At 43.1% G+C, this 27,729-nt stretch overlaps 1 protein-coding gene across 9 annotated transcripts in view; it reads right to left on the reverse strand.

The window, feature by feature from the left end:
- Window positions 1-21,953, reverse strand: part of MARK1 (microtubule affinity regulating kinase 1) — a 49,238-nt gene extending 27,285 nt beyond the window's left edge. For 7 of the 9 annotated variants that reach the window (XR_001553834.1, XM_015857205.1, XM_015857202.1 and 4 more), the window contains exons 1-3: window positions 8,101-8,220; window positions 3,672-3,875; window positions 3,012-3,065 (exon numbers count right to left, since the gene is read on the reverse strand). Coding sequence is in view for 8 of the 9 variants with exons in the window: in XM_015857205.1 (XP_015712691.1) it covers window positions 3,012-3,065; window positions 3,672-3,875; window positions 8,101-8,205 (363 nt within the window). In the remaining variant the exon portion in view is untranslated. Of the gene's footprint in view, window positions 1-3,011; window positions 3,066-3,671; window positions 3,876-8,100; window positions 8,221-21,784 lie in introns of those variants that run through there. The other 2 variants (XM_015857204.2, XM_015857207.2) reach the window with 2 other exon arrangements.
- Window positions 21,954-27,729: the final 5,776 nt, after the last annotated feature.

A 27,729-nucleotide genomic window follows, 5' to 3' on the forward strand; every position in this document is an offset into this window, starting at 1 on the left:
ACAGTGGAAAATTAGAAAGGCAAACAAAAGATAGTGCTCTTCATTCAATGCTGCTTACCTATTTAAAGAGATGGAGGTCCTGAAGCAAGAAGAACATTAGAACTTAAAGACAACTCACCACGCTGCACGCCAGAGAGTCCAACAGAAAATTCACAAGGACAGTTTGCTTCTGTCATCACTTAACACCTGATGTTTTTATTTGACTATGCCTGCAAAATTGCTTGTCCATTTAACACGGCACAAATAACATCAGGAAGTGGCTAAGGTCAAACTAGACTTTCACTGCTTGCATGACACTAACAGCAACAGCAGTATGTTCTCAAATTCTTCTGTTTACACATCAGAAGAGTATGTGTGAAATGAGGACGCTTCAGCTCATTCTACCCAATTAGGTCAGCAGCAAGTACTAAAGCAAAGCCTAATTGCCGTTTGTGCCCTTTATTCGGGAGTAATGGAGAGGGAAGGCACAGAGCCCATTCACAAAATCCATGATAACTATGCATTTGTCACATCTGGTTAATAACACACACCCAAAAGTTACTGAAGGCCTACACGTTTTGCTGACCTGCACACAACTTACCATTTCCATTAAGTGACAGCATTCTAGGCTATGCTGCCTAGATGATGAGCTCAAACTCAGGAGTGGCATTTCTGTGGTAGTAAATTGCTTTAGCATTCTGCTATAAATAATCACTAGAGAAGTATCTGTTCTTATTTAAATCACGGTACCATCTCCATTCCCTACTTCCAATGTTACATCTTAAAGAAAAGTTGACTGCTTAGCAGTCCCATGCACAACTTCAATGGATAAAATAATAAAAATTCAATAAAACACAAGGAAACAAAAGTTTCTGTTTTTCTTTCTGTACTTACCATTATAAAAGATTATGGTGAAACTTGGAGATTTCAGAGTAACTTCTACACATTTTTGTTATTTTTAATGCATAAATGACATTGAATACTAATGATTAGTAATTCTGACTCTAAATACTTGCATTAATTATAACTCACCTATCAATAACACAACTACTGATGAAATAAAACCTCCTGGAAAACTGAAATGGGAAGTCTCTATAGCTACAAAGGCACGCTGAGAGAGTTAAAATAAATAAGACCTAGCCTGTTAACATGTAAATTTCTGAAGTACATCAACCAAACAAAAAACTGAGAACTTTTAAAATAATTATATGTAAATTTAGAAGTAAAAAGATTAAAGCAACCCAAGCAGCATCACATCAACTTAATGGCTTCTTTTGACTTCTTCAGTCTAAGCAGGTGTTTGAAAGGTATCGTTTTTAGAAGATCTAAATCTTTCTTTCAGTGAGAACAAATCTTTCATTTTTCCTATCCTAATATACACATAGAACTCAAAAGTAATTAAACTCTACCGTATGCCATAATACATAGACTGAAGCATTTCTTATTTCATAACCTAACAGTGTTTAGAGCACAAAGTTCATTGAACGCTCATTCATCCTGTTTTTGTTTGCAATTTCTGCCTTGCGAATGTATCAATTTGAAAATCAGAAATCCTATACTTTTGAAGGATATGTTGATTATTTCCACAAAAATACTCCTCTTTTATGACAGAAACATGTTGAGCTTCACATCTCCATTAACAGCTCCTCCAGATTTTGTCCCAAACTGTCATTTCAAGACCTAAGAACTAAGTATTTTCTGTAGATTTGAGTGTTAATTTCTGTATTCTTGTAAAGTAGTGTTGAAAATAGCTGGAACAATTCACTTGGAGGCTGGAACTAAAAGGTGACTCAATTAAAATACACTGGCAAAACACATCTTTCACCTTCTTATTGCTCAGCCCTGCTCATCTGTTCCAAGTACAAATATTAAGCTAGGTAGGAAACAAGCTACAGGAGCAGGACAGGATTTCCCCTGAATCCTCTGTCAAGTACTGCTCTGATGGGTCCTTCTTCACCAACTTGCAAAGAGATTTGCTTCATACAGGACTGGCCTTAAGAGCAACAACACTTTTGCATGGACTCTGCTCAAAAGGTTGAATTAAAGAAAATCCTCGAGAACCTACACTCAGCAAAAATACTTCAGAGCAGAAATTAAACAAATTAAAAGAGCTAAAAGAAATTAAAGCTAAGTTATTCACTGCTCTCCATATACAAAGTTACACACAAAAAAAACCCAAAACAATGACAGCCAGAGATAAAGGAACAGTAATAACCCTCAGCTTCTTTCTCATTCTACAGCTACAACAGCAGTCAAGTACATATAAACAAAACCCATCCTTTTTCTTTTTAATGGGTAATCTCAAGTAGGACAAAACCTTTCTGTGCTTCATTCAAAACACAAATATATGCACAGTTAAATGGCACAAACAAACAGAAGACAAAGAACAAGAAAAAAAAACAACACAGCAATCCAGGGTTTTGGTAAGACGCTTATTACAGCATGGCAATGCCTATGAAGGGCTTCTCAATATTTATCCGCAGGTACTGACAGTGCAACAAACCAACCAGAATGTTCCAATTACCTCCACTCAATTCCATACACAAAAGTAATTGCCAAGGGTCACTTGAGTTTAACAAATGTTTTACTGAAGTTGAAAGAACAAAGGTAAAAAAAACCAAAACATTAAAGCCATAGAAACTGGCCCCTCTCACAACTCCACAAAAAAACAATTACTACATTAAAGAAAAATCCAAGAAAAACACTGTCCTTTATAGCATTTCATCTTGATTTAGTATGTAGACAAGTTATTTGTGTAACTAATTAGACACACATTTTCTTGTCAGCAAAAACTGAAGCCAGAGGAGGAAAAGCAAAGAAGTAGTGCTTAGTTAAGAACCATACAGAGTAACTGCTAGCAAACAAATTGCACACGCTCATCATAGCAAAGGCTGTAGGATACCAGTGTCTCCAAAGGTCACAGATACACAGAGATGTTTATTTAACCAGATAAAAAGACCAAATATTTTTGCAAAGGAAATAGAAGGTCAGAGTTCAACTGATGATAGTTTCAGATACCACGACATACTTACCTTTTGCAGACTAGTAGGATTTAGCTGGGTTTTATCTATTATTTTCACAGCAACCTTAGGGGAACAAAAAAAAACCAAAAACTCAGATTAAACTAAGAGAAATGTGTGAATGACAATATGTTGAGTATCTACGAGCAAAAGCACAGGTGTCTTTCACATGCATATGTATGCTTTTACACATTCCAGCAGGCAAAATTTCTCACCAAGCAGGCTCTACCAGCAGGATTTCAGGACTTTGCCACTGCACGGTGCTACAATGGCATCATTTTATACTTTCAGCAGTATTTGGACAGAACAATGTTATCCTGTTTGCTAGAAAACCACCCTCCCGAGCACCAAAACATACTCTATGAATAAGTTTTTATTTGGTTTTGAAAATGAGAGGATGAATGGAGCTCCTTCCCAAAACCCAAAATACCCTCTGAGGGACAACAAACTTCCTGGCCTTTTTTCCAAGAAGTTATATTTTCAAAAGAGGAAAGTTAGTAGGGAAAGCAAACTCAGGAACATCAAATAACCATTCATACAAAAAATGAGGCTCTTTTATTCAGAAGAGTAAGGTAAGAAAGAAGTGGAAATACTCATTATAAAGATAGCCAAAAAGTATATAAAATAACGTGATGGGTTTTTTTTCTTCTTCCTCCTATTGGAATGGCTTACCTCCCTCCCAGTAAGAACATGTCTCGCCAGCTTCACTTTGGCAAAATTTCCTTTTCCTATTGTTTTCAGTAAGCGGTAATTTCCAATGTGAGGGTGCTCCTCGTTGGTAGACGTAATTGAGTTCCTACATCGGGGGATGTTCTGTCTGCTACTGGATTTGATAGGCTGGACGTGGGGTTCAGTGTATCCATCCACAGAGGTATGCTGGAAGAAGATAAAATATTTGAGATTTACCAACTTGGATTTCAGATCGTTGCAGCTAAATAAACTAAAAGCCAAAAGAAAGCGTGGAGGGAAGGAATGAATTTACTTTTTTACAAGTATGTCTGATAACCAGATAGTAGCCTGAACAGAGCACAATGCTTTTGTGTACAGTTTAATACATGACTCAGGAAAAAGGTCTGAAGAAAGACTTTACCAACTCCAATAGTTAAACTAGAAACACATAGGCAGTAACCAATAAGCCATTACAGACCTCCTCTAATACAAAACTAGGCCAAACTATACACCGTGTTCCAAATGTACAATCTCAACCAAATTTAGTCTTAAAAAATACACAGTGCAGAAGTATTTGTATTTTTGGCACAGTTGATAACAAAGAATTGTTCCATTTTTTCCCCCAACTTCCTTCATCTCAAGTAACATTACAAGAAAATTGTATTTTTTAAACAAGATGTGTTCCCCAAACCTGCCTGCATCTTTCTGCAAACCACAGAAGTTCCTGAAGTAAGTAGTACTGAAGTAATGAACAATCTACATCTTTAGTTAAAAAGTCAGGAGAAAGAAAAATACCACGAGGGCCCATAAATACACTTCAAACCTCAAAAGCCTTAAGAAAAACAAGAATGCAATTTTTTAACGCAAGTCAATACGTTATCTCATGTTAAATGTCAGTAACTAAAACTTGCAATGCTTCTGTACTACCCAGTTTCCCATTATATAATGGGCAAGATGCGCAAAAGCTACAGGTTTGAAGTCAGGCAAATACTGTAGGTAGAAACAGGGAATGTTGAAATTCTGTAGCAGAAAGGCACACCTACTCATCCCAGGTCCCTCAGCTCTTAGTAAACCAACAAAACTCAAGATACTGTAGGACTTTTTATTCACTGATTCACTCAGCAAGTGGCTGTCTTGGTGCCTTGGTGCAGAGCACTGAGCCTGTTCACAGACCAAAGGTCTCTGGATCTTTCACCTTCAGCTTAGAGAACAGACAGAAGGCAGCACTAAGCTGTCCTGTAAGCTCTCCCACTCAGTCATTCACTAGGCAAAGTCCTTATTTTCTTGTACAAGACAGAATTTGAGGTGATGCTTCCACTTTTAGCACGTGGTTATTACAGACTGATGTCAGCCTGCTCCTGTAAACAGCGAGGCTTACAGACAGTCTCAAAACTGGGAGAGTTATTTCAGTACACGAGCATTAGTAGAACCGGGAAAACTAGCAAACAGCTGCAATGAAACTGGAAAAAAACAAGGAGTACACCACAGCCAAAATGTCCCTACCAAATGTAGCACAGCTCTCTTTACATCACCTCTATCATTATTCATTATGGCCGGGACAGCAGGCCTAAATATAATCTTCTGTTCAGCTTTTCATTATCTGAACATCTCTGCAAAACACCGCTTTACCCCCACCGCTTCATTTAGAGCTACAGCATTTTCCAAATTATTTCAGAACCGAGCAAGTCAGGCATGTTTAGATTCTGTATATCAGTCAAATTTATTCAGCCATAAAACAACACACTAACAATAGTATTTATCCTTCAGAAGCGCGTAATTAAATGCTTTGTGGACTCAGAGGATCAGAAGGACAGCCCCAGGCTAGCAGGCTGTGAAACATTCCTTTAACATAGGACTCCAGTCCTGCATGTGATAGACAGGGCCCAAATGAAAATCTGATTAAAGAAAACATCCTGCAAGATCATTATTTGTATAGCGCTGACCAGGAATATTCCAGTCAGACCAAGAACCCCCTCCAGAGCTCCAGCACGGCCTTACACAGATGAGTTTTAAGTCTCTGAGCTTATTTATGCACACAATTAAACCTTGTCATGAAGTATGATGCTTACCAGAAGCTTTGGCAATCCTAATATTAATTGCCACTTTCATACACATCATAGGATTAGCCTCCTTCCAGTAAGCACTTGAAAGGATCTTATAGATAAGCATTTGGATGGGCAACAAAACCAATGCCACAGGCAACAGGAAAGAGCTTCACTCAAGAGATCATTTTCATGCAGATTTAAGAGGGAAATCAGTTATCAGACAAGATAACACAGAACTTATATGAAGAGGAAAAAAAGCAAATGAGGTTCATGTTCGTGATAACTCTGGATTTTGGTCCTTTTGTGACAGAAAATGTTCCTTTCTAGCTCCTTAACTCACCCCCCTTAGACAGCATAAGTTCATAGAAAAGCCTTCTCCACCGCTATGGCTCAGGATATCAGAATACATGCATAAAAAAGGTTAAGTTTCTTAGTTTGTGAGCCACATACGTTCACTGCTCATTCAGAAATGACATGCATTTCTAATTACTTTTCTGAAGTTTTGAAATAAGCCTTTTCACACAAACTGCTCACTGTTGTTGGGGAATATAGAGGAATTTACAGATGAAACTCATTGGCTTCTGCAAATCAGCATTAAATGAAATACAAATACAACAACATTGAGACATCAAACAGGCAACAAGAAACAAAACCCACAACAAAACTTAGATCACGTAACAGCATATCAGAGATTTCTTCCAAACAACACTACAGCCGAATTCCACAGAAGCATACAATATCCACTGAGGAGTTTTAAGACATTTCTGGTCTGTTACAATACATTCATTCATTATGCATCAGCTACTGTGAGGCTATTTTAAAATGCCACTTCACAACAACCACCTCTAAACTGTGATAAATTGGTCAGGGTGCTGGAAACAAGTGGGCTGCTAATAAAAAATACAATTCCCTACTGTCTAATAACAATTTCTAGCTAACAACCTGCAATTCCTAGAGAGGGTTTTTTAGTAAGGGATTCTGATATTTCTCTAGATATCTTAATTTACCTTGACATCTATATGATGGGAAACAGCTGTCATGGTAGATACAAAGCCTGTGCTTCTCTACCACACTTACTCAGCATCCTTCCTTTGTCTGGCTACCACTGGGGTATATTCCCACTGATAGTATCCTTTAATTAAAGCTGCATCATAAATATATTACCCATTCTTATAGTCTTAAGAAGTCCCTAAAACTATTCTGGCCACCAAACCACATTCTCTTTCAATTAAACACATAGGGCCTGGACAGCCCTCTGGAGCTGCACCTAACTTCCATACATCAGTATGCCTAGCAGTATCCCTCATCAGGTTAAGCCAACTTCTTAGACCTGAATTTTCCCCTTCTTGAATTACCCAAGTCAAATTCCTCAGCGCAGTCACCCACAGAATTGAAGAAAGAACACATAGTGCTAGATAAGGCACAGCATCACATTTCTGCTCTCAATATTATCTCCTGCTCTGAACTTCACTTTCTTGCAGCCAATTTTCACGTTCATAACCCCAAGCATTTTCAAGCATGCGTCATACACACAAGCATTTGTAACAGCGGTCATATTTTGCAAGATTATCCAAAGAACCAGGGCAGAGAGAGGACTCCAAGTGGCTCAGAAACTTTCTCCTCTATAGCTCTGACTTGTAACAGCTTTGATGCAAAGGGGGCAGGGTGAAAAAGAGAAGGATGAGATGTCACATCCTGGATGTCTGCTTGTTTTTTTACTTTAACAGCTTGCTGTCTGTAGCTACTGATTCACTCCGTAAGAGATTCTCACAAACCACCTCTTTTCCCTTTTGCTTAAGTAACAACCAAACCAAACTAGTTGAGTTGAATTTTTTTTGAAAAGCCATAGCAAACCTCAGCGTGAAACCAGCAGATGTTCAGATCTGCTTCTTCAGCATCTCCCATGGAGAGCTTTAGGTGCAGTGGGAAGAGTGGTGCAACTCTGAGCTGCAGGTGACAGCATGTAATCCCTCAGTGGCTGCCAGAAGAGGATTCCCTGTTATTCCAGGTAAACCTCACACCTGCACAAACCCACGGCTTACTCTTGCCACAAGCACCCGTTGTGCCACACTCCAATTCCTAAAGCACTTCTGATCTTAATCAAAAGATTCTCAGAGCACGTTCCACCCTAACGTTCTGCATAGTACATAGAAGAAAGTACTCTGAATGGCATAATTAAAAAGACAGAAGTGTGTGTGTGCACAGAATTCTGTTCTTAATTCCTTATCAGCAGCTAAACTAGACTGTGAACGCGTGACAGGAACTTTGTTACTAAAAGAAATTAAACTATCAACCTATTCCACCAAAACAGGACAACATGCAGGACACAATTCAAATGCAAACAAGAAAGAACAACACAAAAATACTGTAAAGGAAACAGAACATACAGAGCATTTTAATTGGATACCAATGCATGGTGAAGAGAGAAGAGAAGGACACAAAACTGTGAAGAGCTTATCTTTGCCTTGTACCCATATGTTGGGCCTGTTCATACAGGCTTTCCAGCAGTGCTCACTGAAACTAATCAACCACACGCATGCGCATCTCTGTGTTTACATCTGATTTACATAACATGCAGGAATTCCAGGCATGAACTTCTGGAAGAGCTTGAAGCCATCAGATGCAAGAAACAATAAGTCCGAATAAAGCTGCTTGCAGTCAAGCAAGTGCAAGCATTTTATTAACTGACACCGTAACTCTGAAAAGCATTTTAGGCCTTGCAGACCAACAGTGCCTCTGCTTCTCAGCCTCCTTCAGGAAGCTTCCCCAGGCAGGCTGGCAGCAGGTGCAAAGAGCAGCACCTTCCTGTGCTTGTTTTATTGTGCTCAAAATTGGCATTGTTATTGCAACCTGGCGCTTTCGCTCCTGACTCATCTCAAACACACAAACAACATCTTCCAGGGCTAATTCAGGACAGCCAGCCCTTATCTTCTCCATTAATTGCTACTGCGAAACAACTGAGCTCACTGCTTCAAACCCAACAAAAGTTAAGGCAGGATAGCCAAAATCTGCTGCAATAAGCCACAGGTGCAGCCAAGGGGAAGAAAAAGAATTCTTCCTAACATCTTGTTGTGGTTACTGATTCTTAATTATTTATCATTCATTGTACCCCTAGAAGCTCCAGTCAAGCTGTACCAAGCAAAAGAGTCTCCTTTTTTCTTCCAACATAAAACGGTAAACATATGTCACAGGTGAAACCTAACATGAATCCTTTTAGTAGAGAAAAAGGGGGAAGGAAGGAGACAAGTCATTCCTTCTGCAGCCTCCTAGGCACGTTTAAACCACCCAGTGCTTCCTGCCAGCTGCTGCTCTTTTCTCAGGAGATGATCATTCAAGCTTTGCCAGTCTCTTCTGCCTTCTTCTGGGAGATCTTCTGCCAGCACCGAGCTGCAGACAGCATCCTCAGCTCCCCTGCCAGCACCCACAGGCACCGGGCACCCACAGTTTAGCTCCAAAATATTCCACAGTACAAAATGAAATGAAAAGCTAACGCTGATAGTTAATTGGAGCCAACCAAACACGAACAGGAACACAACCAGAAAGCAAAACTTCTGGCACGGGAAACTGGCAAGAGCTTTTATTGCTCTTATAAATGATGCAGCCAGGCCATTTTTCAGCTGGCCTGATGAAAGGCAGGAGGAGAAAGACATGAAACAACCTCAGGCTCAGGATCACATCAGGCACATGGAGTTTCTCAAAGTGTTTGCAAGAGTACAAGAAATGGAAAATGCTTTAATACCCAGCTTCAAAACCGACGGGAAAGGGCTGTTTCTGCAAACTACAATCTGCAAGCCTGAGGCTTGCATCCAGATGAGAAGAGCAGCAAGATCTTCACTGCAAGGCTCACTCACAAAAAAGCAACCAGTTAGCAACTAAGCCAAAGCAAAAAGTCAAAAGAACTGGGGGGAAGAGAAATTAACTAAAGCAGATTAAATGCGCCACAAAGAATCACAGAATGACCAGGGCTGGAAGGGACCTCAAGGATCATGTAGTTCCAACCCCCCTGCCTGGCAGGGCCACCAAACATACACCTTTACTAGATCAGGTTGCCCAGGGCCCCGTCCAACCTGGCCTTGAACACCTCCAAGGACGGGGCATCCACAACCTCCCTGGAGACTTGCTGATTTGTTTTGTTCATGAAGACAGAGATGGAAGAGCATACAATGCCTGCTTTGGAAGCTAACCTTTAGGAATGACACGCATCGGTAAAACACTTAACATTTCTATCACATGAAACAGAAAACGTATTCCTTACAAGCTAGACAGTATGCCTGAATCTTTACATTTCCATGAGTGTATTACTCCAGTGATGAATCCATCAAGACAGACTGCTGCCTCGTTCTGATAAAAACATTTCACCTCAAGGTTTTATTAACTTTCTGAAGTACGGCCTCCTGCTGAAAAGTGATGAGATGGCCAATTACAATATCTGATCTGATAGCAATACAATGTCCTATAAAAGAAATCATAGGGCAGCACAGGGCTGTGTGATTTCCATTAAACTGCGTCTCAATTGAAGATCTCCAATATTGAGAAGGATTTAGCAATATTCCTTTGTAAATTCTCGAAATACTAATTTAAAGGGCACGGAGACTCATCTAATTCCCTTTCATATAACACAAATATATCTAAAAGTAGTTGGGCAACCTGTTAATTTTGAGAATTAAAGAGGAAAAAATTGCATAGACATACAGCAGATGAATAGTCTTTTTTCTGCCTGTTCTCAGGAGCTACAGCCTTCATGGCAGAGGCAATGAATCCCTCCAGGTCAGGAGAGCATGTTCACAGAGCCCTGTGCTAGAGGACACCAGCTCAACTTCATCTGTCAGGCACATTAATATCCCCTGGCCCTCCTAACTCCTCCTGATGTTAATAGAGGACTCTGGAAGCCTTCAGCCAAGGAGTTGCAGTTCCAACTGTTAAGCCAGGATTCAATCAGGCCCTGCATAATACAGACACAATGTTTTCATGAGCATTGATACAAAGTTTGGCTATGTGAAGAGACTGAAGGATATGGAACCCAGCCCAGGAAAACCAACTTAAAAGGAAGAAGCAGGCCAGATGGTGTGGGACGCTTCTACCAACGAGCACTCAAGAGCACTCCATTATCAGAGAAGGAAAAAATGGCTTGGGCTGGAAGGGACCTTTTAAAGATCCTCTAGTTCCAACCCTCTGCCATGGACAAAGCCCCTTCTAGAAAATTACAACTGTTTTGGCCCAGTTGCAGTCTAGATGAGCCTGATCTGATGGCTGGAGATGGAGTTATTCCCTGTTGCAGTAAGGAATGCTGTAAAAATACTGCTAAAAATCATTGGTCTTCTCAAAGAATAAACAATGTTCTTTACAGCAATATAATCATGACGCAGTTGAAGTAGCAGGTGTAGTGAAACACTGAGAACTGAAAGAAAAGCCAAAGCAAAATGAAGGCAAGCTGTTGCCTGGTGCACTCTGCCCTGTTTCTAATGGAACTGTTAATTATCAGATCAAAAAGCACATAACCGGTTGGACTGTAGTAACTATTTGTCCCTATGTGGGTGATGCTACAACACACTTCAGCTTGACAAATATATTCCCAAACTTGCACGTGTTTATGCTTAACCTGAAGCAGCCCAAACACTGCCCTTTTGACCAGCTTCTATCTCACAATCAGTGTATGTGCTGAGCTGTGCTCAGATGACCAGCTCCTTGGAGCCCCTATTTCCTACACTCAGGCAACCATTTGTGATGAACTTTGGGCTTCAGTTATTTAGCATCACAAACTACCAAAATCCAGGGGGAGAGAAGAGGGGCAAGAAAGAAAAGCAACCAACAGCAACATTCCTCAAAGATTTTGCAAAGTATGTGACATGGCTAAAAATATTTCCTTACAGTTTTAAACAGGCTGATACAGTAGATTATGAATATTAACAGGCTGACACATACTGCAGACATCTGTCAATGTACTGAATTCAAGCCACAAACAGAAGTCATATGCAAGCATAGAAAAGAAATGCAAAAGCCAAACGCGAGAAAAAGAAGTAACATAACTAATGAAAGTCTGCATTAAAGCATGTCAGCAAAAAAAGTGAAGTGAAAAACATCACAAAAACAACAGGCGCTGAATTTACTGTCCATTAAAATAAAGAGATACGAAAAACTGGAAGAAATAATCTTATTTGAGTGTGTAACCAGAGTTTTCTCTCTCCAGCCAGTGGGTGAGGAATCACAGATCCTTAGCTATGGTCTTCCAACCTTCTCCCAGCCTGCAAGCTGTCAAAGTAAGGTACTTCCAGACTTCTCTATCTAGATGGTGAGGGACAGCAAGTAACCCCTGGCAGCAGTGGTGGCCTCTGACTCACCATTAGCAGCAACTCTTTCAGTGTTACAGAAAAGAACATCAGGAAAGAAGTTTAGCTTTTAGTTTAGCATCTTTGGGTTAGTAACTATTATATGATGGGAATGAGAACAAACAGATGGATATGGGTCTAGTTTGCATCTTCTTTGCTACTGCAGAAGTCCTGACACCACCCAGTTTGAAAATAATTCTATTTCAAGAAAACATTATACACTACCAGAATTCAATGAGCAATAGTGAAAAAGCTGACAGCGACACCAAAGCATGAAGTTCCCCAAAAGGTCACACAACCAACCAACCAAACACAAACACACAAACAACAACAGAAAAACACGTATCCTGTAATACTTGAAAAATACTTTGATTTTCGTTTCAGTACCACGTTTCTCATCAGAAAAAGAAGATCTTTATTAGGAAGGACCTTTAAATATCATTTATTTCACCAGAATATTTTTCTTTGCACAGGTTGAGTTATCAGATTTCTGCTCACAAACACCACAATACGCCATACGTTCTCCAATAACACCTCGCATCAACTCATTCCAGCACCTTTATTAGATCAACTCCAATTGCTCACGCCGACTTTCTGCAGATAAGATTTCTCTGTGCTATGCAGTAGATGGAGCAAGAGTTGCACTGTGAAGCGCTCTCACACATTTCCTTTGTTCATGTGCATCATCTGTCCATGGCTGGAAGAAAGACGTCTAAAAAGCAGCCAGCCTTGTTTGCTTCATACCGAACTGAGAGATGAAGATTTGAAAAGCTGTTACACACACGCCTGGTACAGGCTGCTCAAAGACAGCATTACTAATAATTTCTGTGCACATCTCATGGTGTGAAATGAGTACAATAGTTGCTCCTTTTGGAGTCTGACCTTAAGGAGAAAATACTATTGTAACTCGTCACTGAACAACAACATTTTCCTGATTCTTCTCTTGCAGCCGTAGGTATTCAGCCCCTGCTATGATAACTGCAAAGGTGAGAACATCTGACTCTTGTTGCAAGAAATTTATTAAACAAAAGCCGGAATGCTTTATAGAATTCTATTACCATCAATCGATAATACTACCTGGAATAGAGATGAATAAAACCGTTACACATACAATCCATTTGTGGGAAACTACTATATCCTCTGTAAAAACTCAATGTGGCATTTAACAGGGCAAGGTAATTTCCATAGCAAAACTCAGATTCTTCTTAATTGTGTAAGATTCTCTGAATTTCTGAGCTATGCTTGTGCTTATTTTAAGTAATGACGGCAACATCTAAGAATTAGATACTTATATACAACTGCAGCCAAGCAGGCACTCTCAAAAGGAATTTCAGATATTTACTGTTTAAGCACAAGTAATTTACACTGCTGCTATGCATACCGTGCTATCTCCTACACTCAGCTCCCCCAGCTCTGCAGTTCTCACAATAAATTCCTCATGTGTTAATGGAGATCACAAAAAACCCTCTACAGAGGGTAGCATGAAGTCGTTCATCCCTTCTGACTAATCATAACACCATTTTGGTTACTTTCAGCTGACATATGAGAGAAAAAAGCCCAGTAATGTTACTGGGGGGGGCAGAGAGGGAAGGAAGGAAATGCAGAGTGGGGCAGTCAAGTATGTAACTAGCAAATATTTCAAGCGGTTACAATCCTCTCTGCTTGTAACTCCAAAAAGAATCCCCAGAACAAAACCAACTCCCTTCAGCCCACACAGAGCAAAGCACTTTTTCGCTCCCTTGAAAAGGACAATTCAGGCCATTCCTATACAAACACGTTCCCTGGGATCCAAACAAAAGGATGTTACTTGAAGAATAAACAGGAGATACAACTACATAGCTTTAGTAAAGCTTTGTATTGATTCGGGTTATGTCATGAGCAAAGCTGGAAGTGGTCCCAGAAAGGGTGAGAAGCATAAGGAAGTTGGCAGTGGCTACGCAAGCCCAAGTACAAAAGCACTTCAGTAATCAAAATGTGGGAAAAACAAAGGGGGAGGGGAGGAAGGTGGCGGAATTGGAGCTTACAGGTAGTAACCATCCAGCAACTTAACGAATATGGGTTAATGGAATCTCAGACGGATATTGGGAAGCGTGTAAGAAAGCTGTTGCGGTAGCAGGTTTGAGATTATCACTAGGTTTAAAATGAATCTGACCGAGTACATAGATAATAACCATTAAGGTTGCAATCAAGAGGCTTTTTCCACTTGGAAAGGGTGGCTGCTTGAATACAAGCAAAAAATCATTTTCCTTACTTTTATTTCTATTTTTTTCTCAAGTATTTGCCTAAGATGGAAAAAGATGAGACCCACCAGCAGTGCAGGAAGGCAGGCAGGAGGCAAACCTCCGCTGAGCTGAAAATAGCAGCGGCTCAGGGTGACTCAGGCTGGCTCACCTGGAGGTGTGTGCCTTGCTGCACCAGCAGCCACCATGGGATCTCCCTGGGCAACTGAACAGAGGCACTGCAGGTTTTACCACCAGGTGAGCCTGGGGCACAGCCCTGCCAGCCAGCCCTGCTGGAGCCTGCTCCATCCAGAAGCTCGGTTATTTTTTCCAACCACATTCATCTAATAGAAGATAGCGCGTAAGAACCTCGTCTAATTTTGTCTCTGCTTGAGATTTTAGTTATCATGCACCGCTATTACTTTATAATATAATAACAATTAGACTTTGTCACCAGCATTATTTCCATTACCCGTTGCTGCCAAAGCGTGCCACGGGCTATCCAGCAGCTCTGTGTGTTCACTGGGCTGTGCCATCACGGATGCACTACAGCAGTGCTTTCCATCAAGGGGGAAAAGTACAGTTGGTTCATGCAATCCAAGCTGTCCACGTCACAGCTGCATTTGCTTAAAATACAGCGTTGTTGAATCTATTAACATTTATCACATTCTGGATATCATCCTCTGCTCTGATTAGCTTGTCTTATTTGCTACTTCTGTGAATTCCAAGGGCTCCATGTTTAAACATAAAACAAGACTGTTGTTCTAGAAAAACTCTTGTTTTTTTTCCCACAACACACTGGATTATTCCATTATGAACACAGGTTTCTATAACAATTTACACTACTATAAGATGTCCCAAATCTGCAACAGTTTGTACACAAAGAGCCAGGAGCCACAGGTATTAAGCACTTAAATCTCGAGCAGCTCAGCAGGAACCTTTACAGAAGTCATCTTCATCATAGCAGCACTGATGTTAAAAAGGCAGTGAAGCGCAGGTCACTTCTCACAGCTTCACCCACAGTCTGCACCTGACGTATCCCACAGATATAGGAACGGCAGGAGAAAAGAGCCAAAAAACTCTTGCTGAATCCATATTGAAAAACAAAAACCAGAATTAGGAAAATTTGAAGGCACACCAAGTACACATTTATTCTAGCAGAACAGAAAGTCTGTTTTCCACAATGATTTACAAGAACCTAATGGTGGCAGTCCCGGTAAGATGGAGAACTGTACAATAGCATAACAACCTTATTTTCTACACAGACACACCAAAAGCCCGTCCTTTTAGATTTTACATCAGGACACTCTATTGATTGAGCATTACAGTCCAAACCATGGCACTGCTCCATGAGCACATCCACTTCATTGCCTGAAAGGTTAATTGCAGCCCAGCTGAATGCAACTGTGCAGATGCCTTACTACGAACAGGAACATATGGCATTCAGCATAAGTTGGTGTTTTTACTTAGAGCATGTTCAGTTACTACTTGGGTAAAGTAAGATCAAACAAAATCATCTGAGCCACTTGGAATTTTTAAGCTCAGCTTTGCTAGGATGTCCATCAAAACTCCACCGAGCTGCATCCCTACTACTGAGTGTTAAACTGACTCAGATTTCAGCCGTGCTATATTCATTACACTAAAGGATATATATGTTTCAATGGAACTCTCCTGCTTGCTTAGTTGTTTTCGAAAGTATCCAACTGGAGCTCATTTGTTGTTAGCACACCACTACCTAGAGGGGAGCAATGCTCAAGAATGAAGACCCAGAAGAATAACTGAAGTCATAAAAAGAAGGGAAAAAAAAATAAAAATGGTGATTCTGAAATTCCAGACAAACACAAAAAGCACGCATTGTGTTTCCAACAACAACAAAATAATACATCATGTCACAGCCACAACACAAATAAGCCAAGTTTGAAACACACCATTGTCTACAGCAAATTAGATGTCATATACTTAACCCAGAGGGCAGCACGGGGCATAAACACACATGTATGTGAACAACAACAGCAAAATGGGGAAAAGAAGGAAAGGGGGAAACAAAAGTTGAAGCTACTAAAAGACAGTATCTGAACAGCATGGATACAATGCGAGCCCTGCAATGCTAACACTTGGAGGGCTCGCACAAGTTGTTAACAGGGCAGTTTGTAACAACTCTGTTTCAGGGCTTAATTTGCACCAGAGATTTTGAGTTCCACATTAACAGTACGACCACCTCTGTTCTAACTATACAGCAGTTCCTCAATGAATCTGCACTGAAGTTTGAAGTTTTCTCAGATGTCAGCAAGAGCTCAAGGATAGGTCTCCACTAAATTCTGGGACAAGAAAATAAGCCTGCATGTGCAAATACAGATCAAGAGCATAATTTTAGAGAAATCCCACTATTTGCAGTTGAAATACAAATGAAATATTACTTTGCTTAGCGTTGAAGCTGTTGATAGCAGAAATTAGCAGGAGTTCCCTCTGCTCAAGAGCAGCAACTGTCACAGCAGTAGCTTACCACAGTTATGGTGGAAACATTCATCTCCAATTATCATCAGGTACCAAGGAAAAAAACAAACCCTGCCTTTACTGAAGATGGAAACATTCTAAGTGCAGGGTTAGAAAACAAAAAGCCATACTAACACCAACAGCAATTCTGCAGGCTGAGGACAGGATGACGTAAAGACCCCCCCACCCCACCCGATGCTGGCTGCAACTTAATCTCATTGTTCTCATCATGCATTTAAATCCACTGACCACGTACGTACAGTTTTCAGAACAGCAGCCACAAACAATCTAATGGTACCTCCAAAAACCCACAGAGTGTGAAACGAAATAAGTAGTGCCATCAAACCACATTAACTCTTTCTAAACTCTGTCAATGTGGGTTTTTTATGACACCTAGAATAAACAGTGAAGCATGAAGCTTATTTGCTCTAAAATATTTCTCTCTACAAAAAGGGAGAAAAAGAAACTAAATGAGCGTTGCCTGCTCCACCTGTGATTCACCCAGAAGGTTAAATCCAACCGGTTAACGCATTCCATAATAAAATGGACCTTGCTCCCTCCTTTGTGCTCTATGCTGTAGCTAAACATGTGTTTTCCCCACAACTTAGGAGCTTGATCAAGACTTGAGCCAAAAGCTTAATAACAATCTGCACAAAGGAAACAGAAAACTTCAGGCTGGGAGAACATACCTTGTTTGTACCAATTGAACAAACATACGGCCTAATGGAGTTCATAAGACCAAGGAAACTCATCGTACACTGAAAAAAACACAGGCATTCTCCAGTTTGCGAAAGCCCTTCTCTTGTGGATAAGAAAGATACAGCTGTACTCTTGAACCCACAAGGCCTGGAAACTAGGCCATCCTTCTGCTTAAGGCACTGAAAGAAAGAATTCTTGTCAGATACTTTCTCCCACGCCCCCTCTGTCCAAATCAAAGCCATGTGTTCTTATTGTGCAAAAGCAAATCCAGGCTAAGAAAAAAAAAAAAAAAAGGAAATAAATTAAACATGGTATAATTATTATTATTATTATCCCGACCTTATCACTCCATTCCATCCTCTCCTCTCTTGCCCTGTTCAATTAGCTTCCTTCAGAAACACAGCTGCCTTCTAGGCTCTGCTATCAGACAGCACCCTTTGCCATATCTGCTTTTGATGCCACCTGAGATGCCCCCTTGCCTGACAAGCCTGAGATGAGTTGTGCATGTTGCTGCAATTACCTCCATGATGATGCAGATCTCATCACCTCATCTCACCACACTATCCTGCCCCAAGACTCCCCTCTGCCATGACATCTAGTAACGCTCATAAGGCAGTAGATAGGTAAGCCAAAGGACAGATGGTTCCTACATTCCTCCTCAGCCAGCACAACCACCCAGCACTCCTGCCTTGGTTGTTGCTTCTTCTGCAGCCAACACACAACCATGGCACAGAACAGTGCCCTAAACCTTCTCAGCAGTGATGATGCACCAATACAGTCACAGCACTACCTCCACAAACAACAGTAGTATCTTCAAAAGATCAAATCACTTTCACTACTAAATTCAGCAAAACTCTTATGCCAAACTTGGAGACGTTTATTCCAGAGGCAGCAAGCATCAGCACTCCCATTTTTATTAACCTTCCTGAAACAAGTGGTAGACAGCCCACTCCACGTGTCTTTTCTTACACACAACTCTCAAAACACACTGAAGAGAATATATTACCAACACTTTTCTTTTGCTTTAATTCAAGAAGACCATTCCCAAATGTAATCACTGTAGAGTACAATAGGAAGGGGAAAACACAAAAGCCCCCCTTAATCCCAACTCAGTGAAAACAAAGAGCTACAAGCTCACAAACTCGGATTCCCATCCCTCTCCTCCTGCAGCAGAGATAGGAAGCTCCGTTCACCCCAACTAACCCCAACTGCAACTGTCTGAATGCAGACACGCTACCTTCAGCAGCCTACACAGCGCTACCAAGAGCGAGCTGCAAATAGCTACATATACCAAATCAACACACGGAAGAACATTTATTTTCAACGTTACTATTACCCTTCACTTTAAACAAAACAAGAAGCTGATAATAGGTATAAAAATAATCTTTACTGCGCTGCCTCCACCCATCAACTTCCCTCAACTTTCCCAACCGACCATTCAATAAGAAAAATGTTTGACAACTGTATTTTGTTTCTTTAAACATAGTTTTGGTGAAAGAGTAGTAGAATTCCCAGCGAAAAACCCTTACGGACACAAGCATTAAATAAAATAAAGTATTGCACCAGGTGATAAAAGGAAGAGCGGAAAGGGGAAAAAATGGGTGTGAATTTATATAGCATGGGCCTATCAGTTACACACATACCCACTGTTCCACAACGACCGTTCCTCTCCACCTGTTGTTTGCCCATTGTCATCAGCCCTCTTACCTTTCACTCCATCTTGCTGATAAGAGCTTATCGGCTGATGTGCTGCACGACCCCATCCCATCTGGGCTACCTTCTGAGGGCGCTGTGGCACACAAGGCACTAACAGTTGTGGAAACCTGCCTGCTTTTCACACATCCAGCCAGGAGCTCCCATAACTCTCCAAGGCATGTATATTCTTATGACAGGTGCTATATCTGACTTTATTTTTCCAGTGTCAGAACACATGCTTGCATAGTCACTGAGAGAAAAGGGTACACTGGAATACATACACAAATATATATATACACACACACACATTGCTGGCAGCTGCCAAGAGAGCAGGGGTGGCAGTGGTCGGGTAGGCCCCAATGACTTCATGCAACGAACTCAGGCCATGTGCAGAGCACAGCTGGATGCGTCCAGTAGGTTTGTACTCAGAGCCATCAATCAGCTCCCTCCGGGATGCAGAGCTACAATCTGTCCCTTGAGAGCTGCACAATGGAGCAACACTTCTGAGAGGCAGCCGTGGCAGAGGGAAAGGAAGATCACTGTTAACTGCATGTCTTCTGAGAGCTTCGCTAATACAAGTGCTTGGGACTTGAAAATATGCACTACAAAGAGGGATTTAGTTCACCAAGCAATAAACACACCGCTCTGTAGCTCCTGCTTTCCCAGCCCTCCCTTTCTAGCGACTTCTCCCTTTAGTTGCAAGGTCTCACACCCAGTTACCAGTGCTTACTAGCTAACCTTTGTGCATCCAGACAGCACAAATGCTTCTCCAGTCCATTAGCGCTTATTAGTAGGAGGAAGCACATTAAGAGTAAATTAAGCGTCTCACCTCACCCTGAGAGAGTCCATTTTAAACCAAGGGATTTTGCTGCTCTGAAGCAACCAGCTCCTTCACCCCACATTCCTCACTTTAGCCCTGAGGCTGGGGAGCCCAGCAACAACACCCAAAGGGCTTCCCTGGATCCATGTTCTAGAACCCCACTCACTACAGCACCAGAACTACTTGGGGCAGATGTAGGAACTCGCCGCCGAGCAGCTCCTTACTGTTCATCGGACTAGAGGATTATATTCATTAGTATTAGGTTACAGACTTACACCAAGATTTGCAGCAGCAAATGTGCAATTCTGAAGACTTCAATATCCTGTATGAACCCAATTTTAGAAACCCAATGCCCTCTCTGAAAGAAGAGAATATATCCTTACCTATATCTGGCTGTCAGAACAGACCATTCAAAATTAGCACGTTTCCTAAATGAACTACTAACACTTGAAGTTCTCATTTCACAGAAGTTGATGACGTTTCAAAACCTTTCCATTTGCCTTGTGCAAATGCGCTTTGCAAGTCTTGTGTAGTGTGCTCCTGGGTTTATGCATAAATATTTCTTATCTCCTTCTGTCATCTACCGCTCCTCTACATTCCTATATACATTTGAAATAGAAACTCATAAGTAACACATATCACTCAAATAGGGATCTTGTCATTTAATTGAATCTAAACACTCATTTCATCTCAAGGACTTGCGTGCTTCCAGTCTGACACCAGCAGAGGAGAGACAGCGCATGAACAAATATTGAGGAGAGGCCAAGTGCACCTACTTGCTTTATGTTTCAACTGGGAACTACACTGATGTTGCCTCGTCAATTAAATTTCCACTTAGCAACTGAGATTAAAGCCTTCAGTTCTTTAACCACATTACCATATTTCTGTTACCTTCACCTTCTAAAGCCTCTTCATATAATTCAATAACCCATAGAGCAGACACAATTTCTTCGGCTTATACAGGCGAGGCCTAATGCTGGCCAGAGCCCCCAAACACCTCCTGCTGTTCCAACACACCTCACCACCTCCTTTCATTTCCTACCAATCGCCTTCTACCCATCTAGAAACTGGGCAGAACCACATGTGAGACACTTAATAGAACCATTCCTGCACCTTCTCTTTCCCAAAGGCAACCAGTGGTATCAAGCATGCATTCCAAACATAACTCTTCTAATCTTGCTTCCCTCACCTTCACACCTCCCATGCTGTACCCGCTTAAGTAATTCCCACCAGCGGAAAGGACCAGACAAAGTCCAGGCCTTTAGGACTGGTTGGGTACGCTGCCCACCATGACAAGAGATGGGTTATTTTCCACGGGAAGGTCATTACAATGGAGAACAACACGACGCTTCAACTGCATCGAGCCCGGGCGGAGCAGAGGAAGAGCGCAAAGATGTTTAAGCAGAACACAAAGGAAGATCCAAACAATCAACTCGGGAGGTACCGAGGCCGAGAACACAGACAAAACACAAAGCAAACCAGAGGAAGGAATACGGCAACAGGAAAGCGGGAGCCCATCTCCAAGGTGCAGCCCAAACAAAGAGCGGTACGGCCGGCAGCCCACACTCACGCAGGCCGGGCTGCACACGGGCAGGGCTCGAGGCCGCTCCCGGCGGAGCACCGAGGCCGGCGCTCAGTACATACATATAAGGGCAGGGCGGCCCGGCCCGGCCCGAACAATGCGTGCCAGCACAGCCGGCCGGAGCGGGAGGCCCGGCCGGGCAGCGCCGCGCGGAGCGTCCCGAGACGCGGGGCAGGCGGCGGGGCCGGGAAGGGGAAGCCGGGGAAGCCGGGGAGGCCGGCGCGACGCGGCACTCACGTTCTCCGTGTCCCGCTCGTTGACGGTGGGCAGCGGCGTGCGAGTGGACATCTTGTGGGCCGCGGCGCCGCGCCCGGCGCGCTCGGGAAGGCCGCCCGCTGTCGTAGGCCGCGACCGGGCGGTGGAGGCCGCCCGCTGTCCCCGCCGGCAGCGGGGCGCTCAGGGCGGGCCGCGGGCCTCCTGCCGCGCTGCCGGCCCCGCTAGGCGCCCGCCGCCATGGCCTCGCCCGCCGCGCTGCCGCCCGCCTCGCCGCCGCCGGGCTCCGCGCAGCTCGGCCGCCGGCTCCTCCTCCAACGCCCTCCTGCCCGCTCAGGTGAGCGGCCGGCAGCGCAGGGGGGCCGCGGCGCCTCCTCGCAGCATCCGGCGGCGGCGGCGGCGACTCCTCCCTCCTCCAGCGGCCGCTGCCCCGCGCTGCCTCGCCCGGCTCTCTCCTCCTCCTCCTCCTCCTCCCCGCCCCCGGCCCCGCAGCGCAGGGAGCGCCGGGCGGTGCGGGCGGGCCGTGCCGGCGGTGCCGTCCCCGAGGGGCGGTGAGCCCGGGGATGCGGCCGTGAGCTGCCTCGGCGGGGCCCCTCGGCCTGCCGGCGTTGGGGGCGACGGAGGAGGCGGAGAGGGGTGTGATGCCCGTCCGTGCCTTGCTTATTCCTAGGGAAAGTCCACGCTCAGACTTTGTGGAGACTTGTAAAAGCCTGCGTCAGCATCTGGGTGAAGCAAGTCGAGTGTGAGTGCCTCTGAGTCAGCCCGAGCCGAGCTGCAATCCGGTCGACAAGACCGGGCAGCGCATCCCTCTGCCCGACCCGCACAGCCCTTGAGCACTCCGCTGATGACCTCATGTGCTTAATATTAGAAACATGCACGCATTTTTTGTCTTTGAGTAGTTGCAAGTGTTTACGTGACAGCAGCTTTCACTATAAAACCAACCAACCTTCGCCAAACTCAGTCTGGAGAAGTAGAAAAGCTCACGACCAAAACCTACAGACCGATGTGCCTGTACTTCCCCTGTGGCATGTCGAGGCTTTTGTACCTGGGTTTGTAAACATGTTAATAAATTAAGCAAACAACCCTTGGTCTTCTCAGGGATGTTTCTTTGGAAAACCATTTTGGAGTGCTCTTAATGCACAGCACACCTATCACCAGGATGCCCTCATGCACTTGTGAAAGGAAGTACTTTGTTATTTATTACCTATAAAGATGCTCCGGTCTGGCTGGTTGTGTCATTTGGGAAGTGCCCCCAGAGCAGCTCAGAGGACACTGGAGCTTTCCAGATGTTTGGGAAAGCATCTTGGCCACTGACACACACACACAGAGCATTGCTGCATTAGCATAGCAGTGCGGTCGGGCCTTCTGAGCACTCAGCATCCCATTGCTCTGAGCATGCATGTTGTGTCTGTCTGGAGCCCAGCCAGTCCTCAGCCCAGAGCCTCCCAAATCCTTGCTTGCTACTGGCGCTGTGAGGGGACTTCTGGGGTTCTTCATTTTCCTGGGAACAACCATGGTCCCGTCAGCAAGCCAAAACAAGTTGTTGACAAACTGGCTATTAACCCAGTTTGGTTGCTTAGCTCATCAAAATGCGCTCACTTTAATTCCAAATAAGTACAAGGCTGTGTCTAGGGCTGCGCGTGGGGCCTGGCTCAGCAGCCTGCCTTGGTTGCCTCTCCCTGCTGCCAGCCCACCGCAGTATGGGTCTGTCTGTGCACTTGTGGTCAGGGAGGAGAGCAGTGCACTCAAACATCTTCTTAATGCAGTCACTGGCACCGCTGGCTGAGGGAAAGCTTAGGTAAACTTCCTGCCTTGCCATTTGAGTATGTGCTGGTCAGTAAGTTGTATGAGCGTGTTGGTTCAGAAGATATTAAAAGTATATAATAATTCTGGTTATCTGCAGACCTGCTCTGCAGTAGTTGTGGCTGGAGCTGTTACTGTCATCATCTGTAGCTTTCAAAGCAATAAGGTCACGCAGTGCTGCACGACCCCATCCCATCTGGGCTACCTTCTGAGGGTTTTCTGCACCGCTCCTGTTCTGCCATTGCTCGTTCTCTGTATATTTCCCAGAAATGTCACTTTCATTTATGACCGGACAACTTTGCTTAGTGAAGAAATGAAGATGTCAGTCAATTCTGCAAGCACTTGTCCCTCCCAAGGGAAACTCCAGCAGTGAGTCAGCTCCAGCTTCTTGGCACGCAGAGAGTATGGACTCATTGCCTTCTGCCTTGTGGAAACCAGGTCCAGGTGCTTTCTCCTTCAGGAAGCCAACTCTCTTCTCTTTATGTTAGCAGGGATGTGCTGGATGGGAGCTGAACACCCAGGTGAGCACAGAAACTGCAGTCTCCTCAGCTCCCATGTGGAACTTTTCCGGTGTGCATTGAGTGACTGGGTTGAAATTCAGGGCTGGAAGGTTTCCACCACCTTAACCCTAACAGAACTGCATCCACAGTTTTATGAGAGATTTTGGATACAAGTCAAATGAAATTTTCCCTACAATTTTTCTTTTTAAATTTGGTTCTCAGCAGCAAAAGAGGGAGGCTCAGAAATAACGCAAGAAAAGTTGGCCATTTAGATGTGGACAAAACAGGCCTCAATTATTGCCTTTAATTACGCCAGCACATCTACTATATTCTGAAAAACGAAATGAAAGACCCGAGAAAGGACAGTCCTGAGGGACTGGCGGATGAAGTTGCTAAGCCACAATCCATCCTGCTTGAGAAGTCGTGGCAGTCCAGTGATGTTCCCAGTGGCTGGGAAAGGGGAAACAACCTTTGCTTTTAAAAACACAAAAGAGAGAGACCCAACTCATTCTCAATTCTGTGCTCATTTCCAGCTCCCGAGGTCATTACAAACTACAGGTATGAGGCTTCATGGATTATTTACTTTCACACAAGAAGATTAAATTACATGCATGTCGACTTTTAAAATGCATTATTAGTTGTACTCAGGATTCTGATTTTGCTCTAGGAATCATGAGAAAGCACACTTTGGTGAAAAGCTTAACTTATCCCCAATGCTTTCTTATTGTTTTATATCTCTAGGGAGCCTACAACAGCATTAGCAAATCAGTCTTTCAGAAGGACAGCTACCTGAAAAAGAGCTGCATCCCTCAGGAGTCAGTGGTGTGATGCAGTTGGCAAGGAGGTTCTCCCTGTCCCTGGGCACACCTCTGATAGGCAGTAAAACAGAGGATATAAGTGGGTTGTACATCACTAAAGATCTCTGTGCTGGCCTTTAATAACCATTGCTAAAAATAACTAGTTTCGATTGTTTCCTGCAGCTTTGATACCTCATCTTTCTCATGACGCCTCCAGTCTCTACAGCTGCAACCAACTTCCCACATCTGAGGAGTTTCAGAAGGGAAGCAAGCAAGCCACCGTAGCGCTGAGGTAGAACCACAGTGAGACCTGGGGCAGCGGTCATTGCATGAACCTCAGTGCTTGCTTTCATTTGCTGCTGCCCTTTGGTGGGTTTCAATAGTGATTTCAAACTTGCTTTTTCAAAAGTTCCCTTTCTTTCTTTTGTGTAGCTTGGGTTTAGATTCAGTAAAATGGAAGAGGAGGTAAGGCTCAAATCATTTCCATGCATCAGCGCTGTCACCACGCCTTTTTGATAGGCATTTTTTGGAAACATAGACTTTCTTCTGAAAAACAACAATATATTTTGGCAAAAGATAACAGCATAAAATGGATATTTAGATCACAGTGTGTTTGAATGATCTGTAACGCCTTTTTTTGCTATGAAAGCAAAGAGTAAAGTAACGACTTAGAGCAGGTACTTGCACGACTCCTCTCAGAGCTGTGTCTGAGCCTACTGCAGGAGACATAATGTGCCACGACGTTAGTGTTGTGAAGCAGAGAAGCTTCCCTGGCTGTTGCTCTCCGGAGGAAGCCAGGGACAAAAGAGACAGCAGACTCTGTAAGCAGTCCTGTGGGACCCTCTGAAGGCAGACTTGAAACCAGATTTAGATAACCCCAGGAGATGGGGCAGGATGGCAGAATGCCTGCAACAAGATGCCTGGTGACCTGCCATTGATCTTCAGGGGGCCATCAGGGCCCAGAAGTGGGGGAAGAGTTGGGAAAGGCAATTAACCTAAGTGGTCACAGATGTTCTCACTCTGTATCTGCCCTCTGCGGAGTTCAGTGCTGTGGTTTTTGTGGAACGACAAACTCTGTGTCCTAAATGGAGCTGCTGTCCCTCACAGGAACTAATTTTTTCCAAAGGTCTGTGCTGCAGCCGTGCAATGGGAGATTTTAAATGCAGAAACATTCAGATCCAAACTAGAACCTGTTCTGACTGAGGAACAATTTGGGGTTTTGATATGAATTAATCCAATAAATTATTCTAAAAACAGGAAGATCTTTATCAATTGCAAAGGCCCTGTGTAACCCTCAGCAAATCTGGGGTCACTTCCAGCACTCCTTTCTCTCCCCCCCTTTAAGCTGACCAAAGAAGGTGAAATGAAGATGGAAGAAGATGTAGAGATTATTTTTTCCTTCAAGGTTTTAGCTAAACTTCTCATGGAGAGATTTAAATGTGTGTGCGTGTGTGTGTGAGTAAATTTATTTACTTATTACAGCTTTTATTTTACTGTTATTTCTTATTCGTTCACTATCTTGTTTGGTTAAGATTTGATTTACTTATTTGGATAAGATACCTTGCTGAGTGGATGGGGCTTCCTTTTTTACTGAGTCATTCAGCTATTTCCAAACATCTTGAGATTTTGGGAACTTTATTTTCCACTTCCCCCTGAAAAAAACTGCAGTATCCCAGCATTGTTTTCTGCTGACAGCATTAAATTGGCAGAAGAACTTTAAAGATAATTGACAAAATGACAGCATAGGGTAAAATGTTGGAAGGAAATATCTGACACAGGCATTCTTGGACTTTCTAACAGTTAAACCACAATGGCCTGTTGAAATGAATGAGTTCCTCCTGCAAGAGAAAGCAAATTTTATCCCTCTCAGAACTCGTATGTGGAACAAAATGGCAAAGAACCGTAAACAGCAATGAATTGTATGGGCTGCATCTCACAGCAGGATAAAGGCTGGGATGAAATTTGTGCAGCCTGCTCAGAGGTTATCAGGAGCAGAGAAAGGCCATCAGACATGCTGTAGTGGCAGCTGAGCCAGAGCTGGCAATAACCTTGCCTGTCACGGCTTCAGTGATGGATGTAAAAGGGGAAAGGTTCTAGAGGTCTCCTTCAAAAAGCTTATAGCATTTAGCAAGAAAACACATTTCTGCCCTCAGCCTTGTTGTCAATAAGGTCTGATCCTGGACATTTTCATGGCACCTAAGATTCATGTTGAAAGCAAATCTCACCGTGAGCTGTGAGAAGAGAACCTGCAGGGCCTTTGTCTGTTACCAGTGCCATTGTCCTGCACAAACACATCACCTTGCACATACACGTTGTCTTGCACAAATACATCATCCTGCACAAACTCCTTGTTTTGCACAAACACATTGTCTTGCACAAACAAATCACCTTGCTTGCCTAGCCCAGTAAAGGAGGCAGCATGGAAACAGATACACGGACACAGAAGGCAAAAAAAGAAGCACAGCGTCGGATTTAATGTTCTAAGTTAGCCAGAGAAGAAAGAAACAATGTCAACACAATTTCCAGAATGAGCTAAAAATATACCTCTTGGTTTATTTTTAGATGTGCCATGCTATCCAATAACAGTTCAGCTTTATGGCATGCAGAAATAGGATCCCAATTCTGATTTCGGTTGTATTGCTGGAAGTTTTCCATTGACTTCAAAGACACTTAATATTTTCACCAAAGTAATTTGATCAGAATCCGGCCACAGATGCTTTGTTCCTTCATGTGATGCACTTACATGTGAGCTTTGGTGAAAAAGTAATCTTTTAAAGAGCAACGTACTGATCTATCTCACAGCTTTTTGAGGTTCAAATGATATTATGTGTCCTGAAAATGAGCAGTGCTGTATATATGCTAAGCATTG

The sequence above is a fragment of the Coturnix japonica genome, chromosome 3, assembly GCF_001577835.2.
Source record: "Coturnix japonica isolate 7356 chromosome 3, Coturnix japonica 2.1, whole genome shotgun sequence".
Lineage (NCBI taxonomy): Eukaryota > Metazoa > Chordata > Aves > Galliformes > Phasianidae > Coturnix > Coturnix japonica.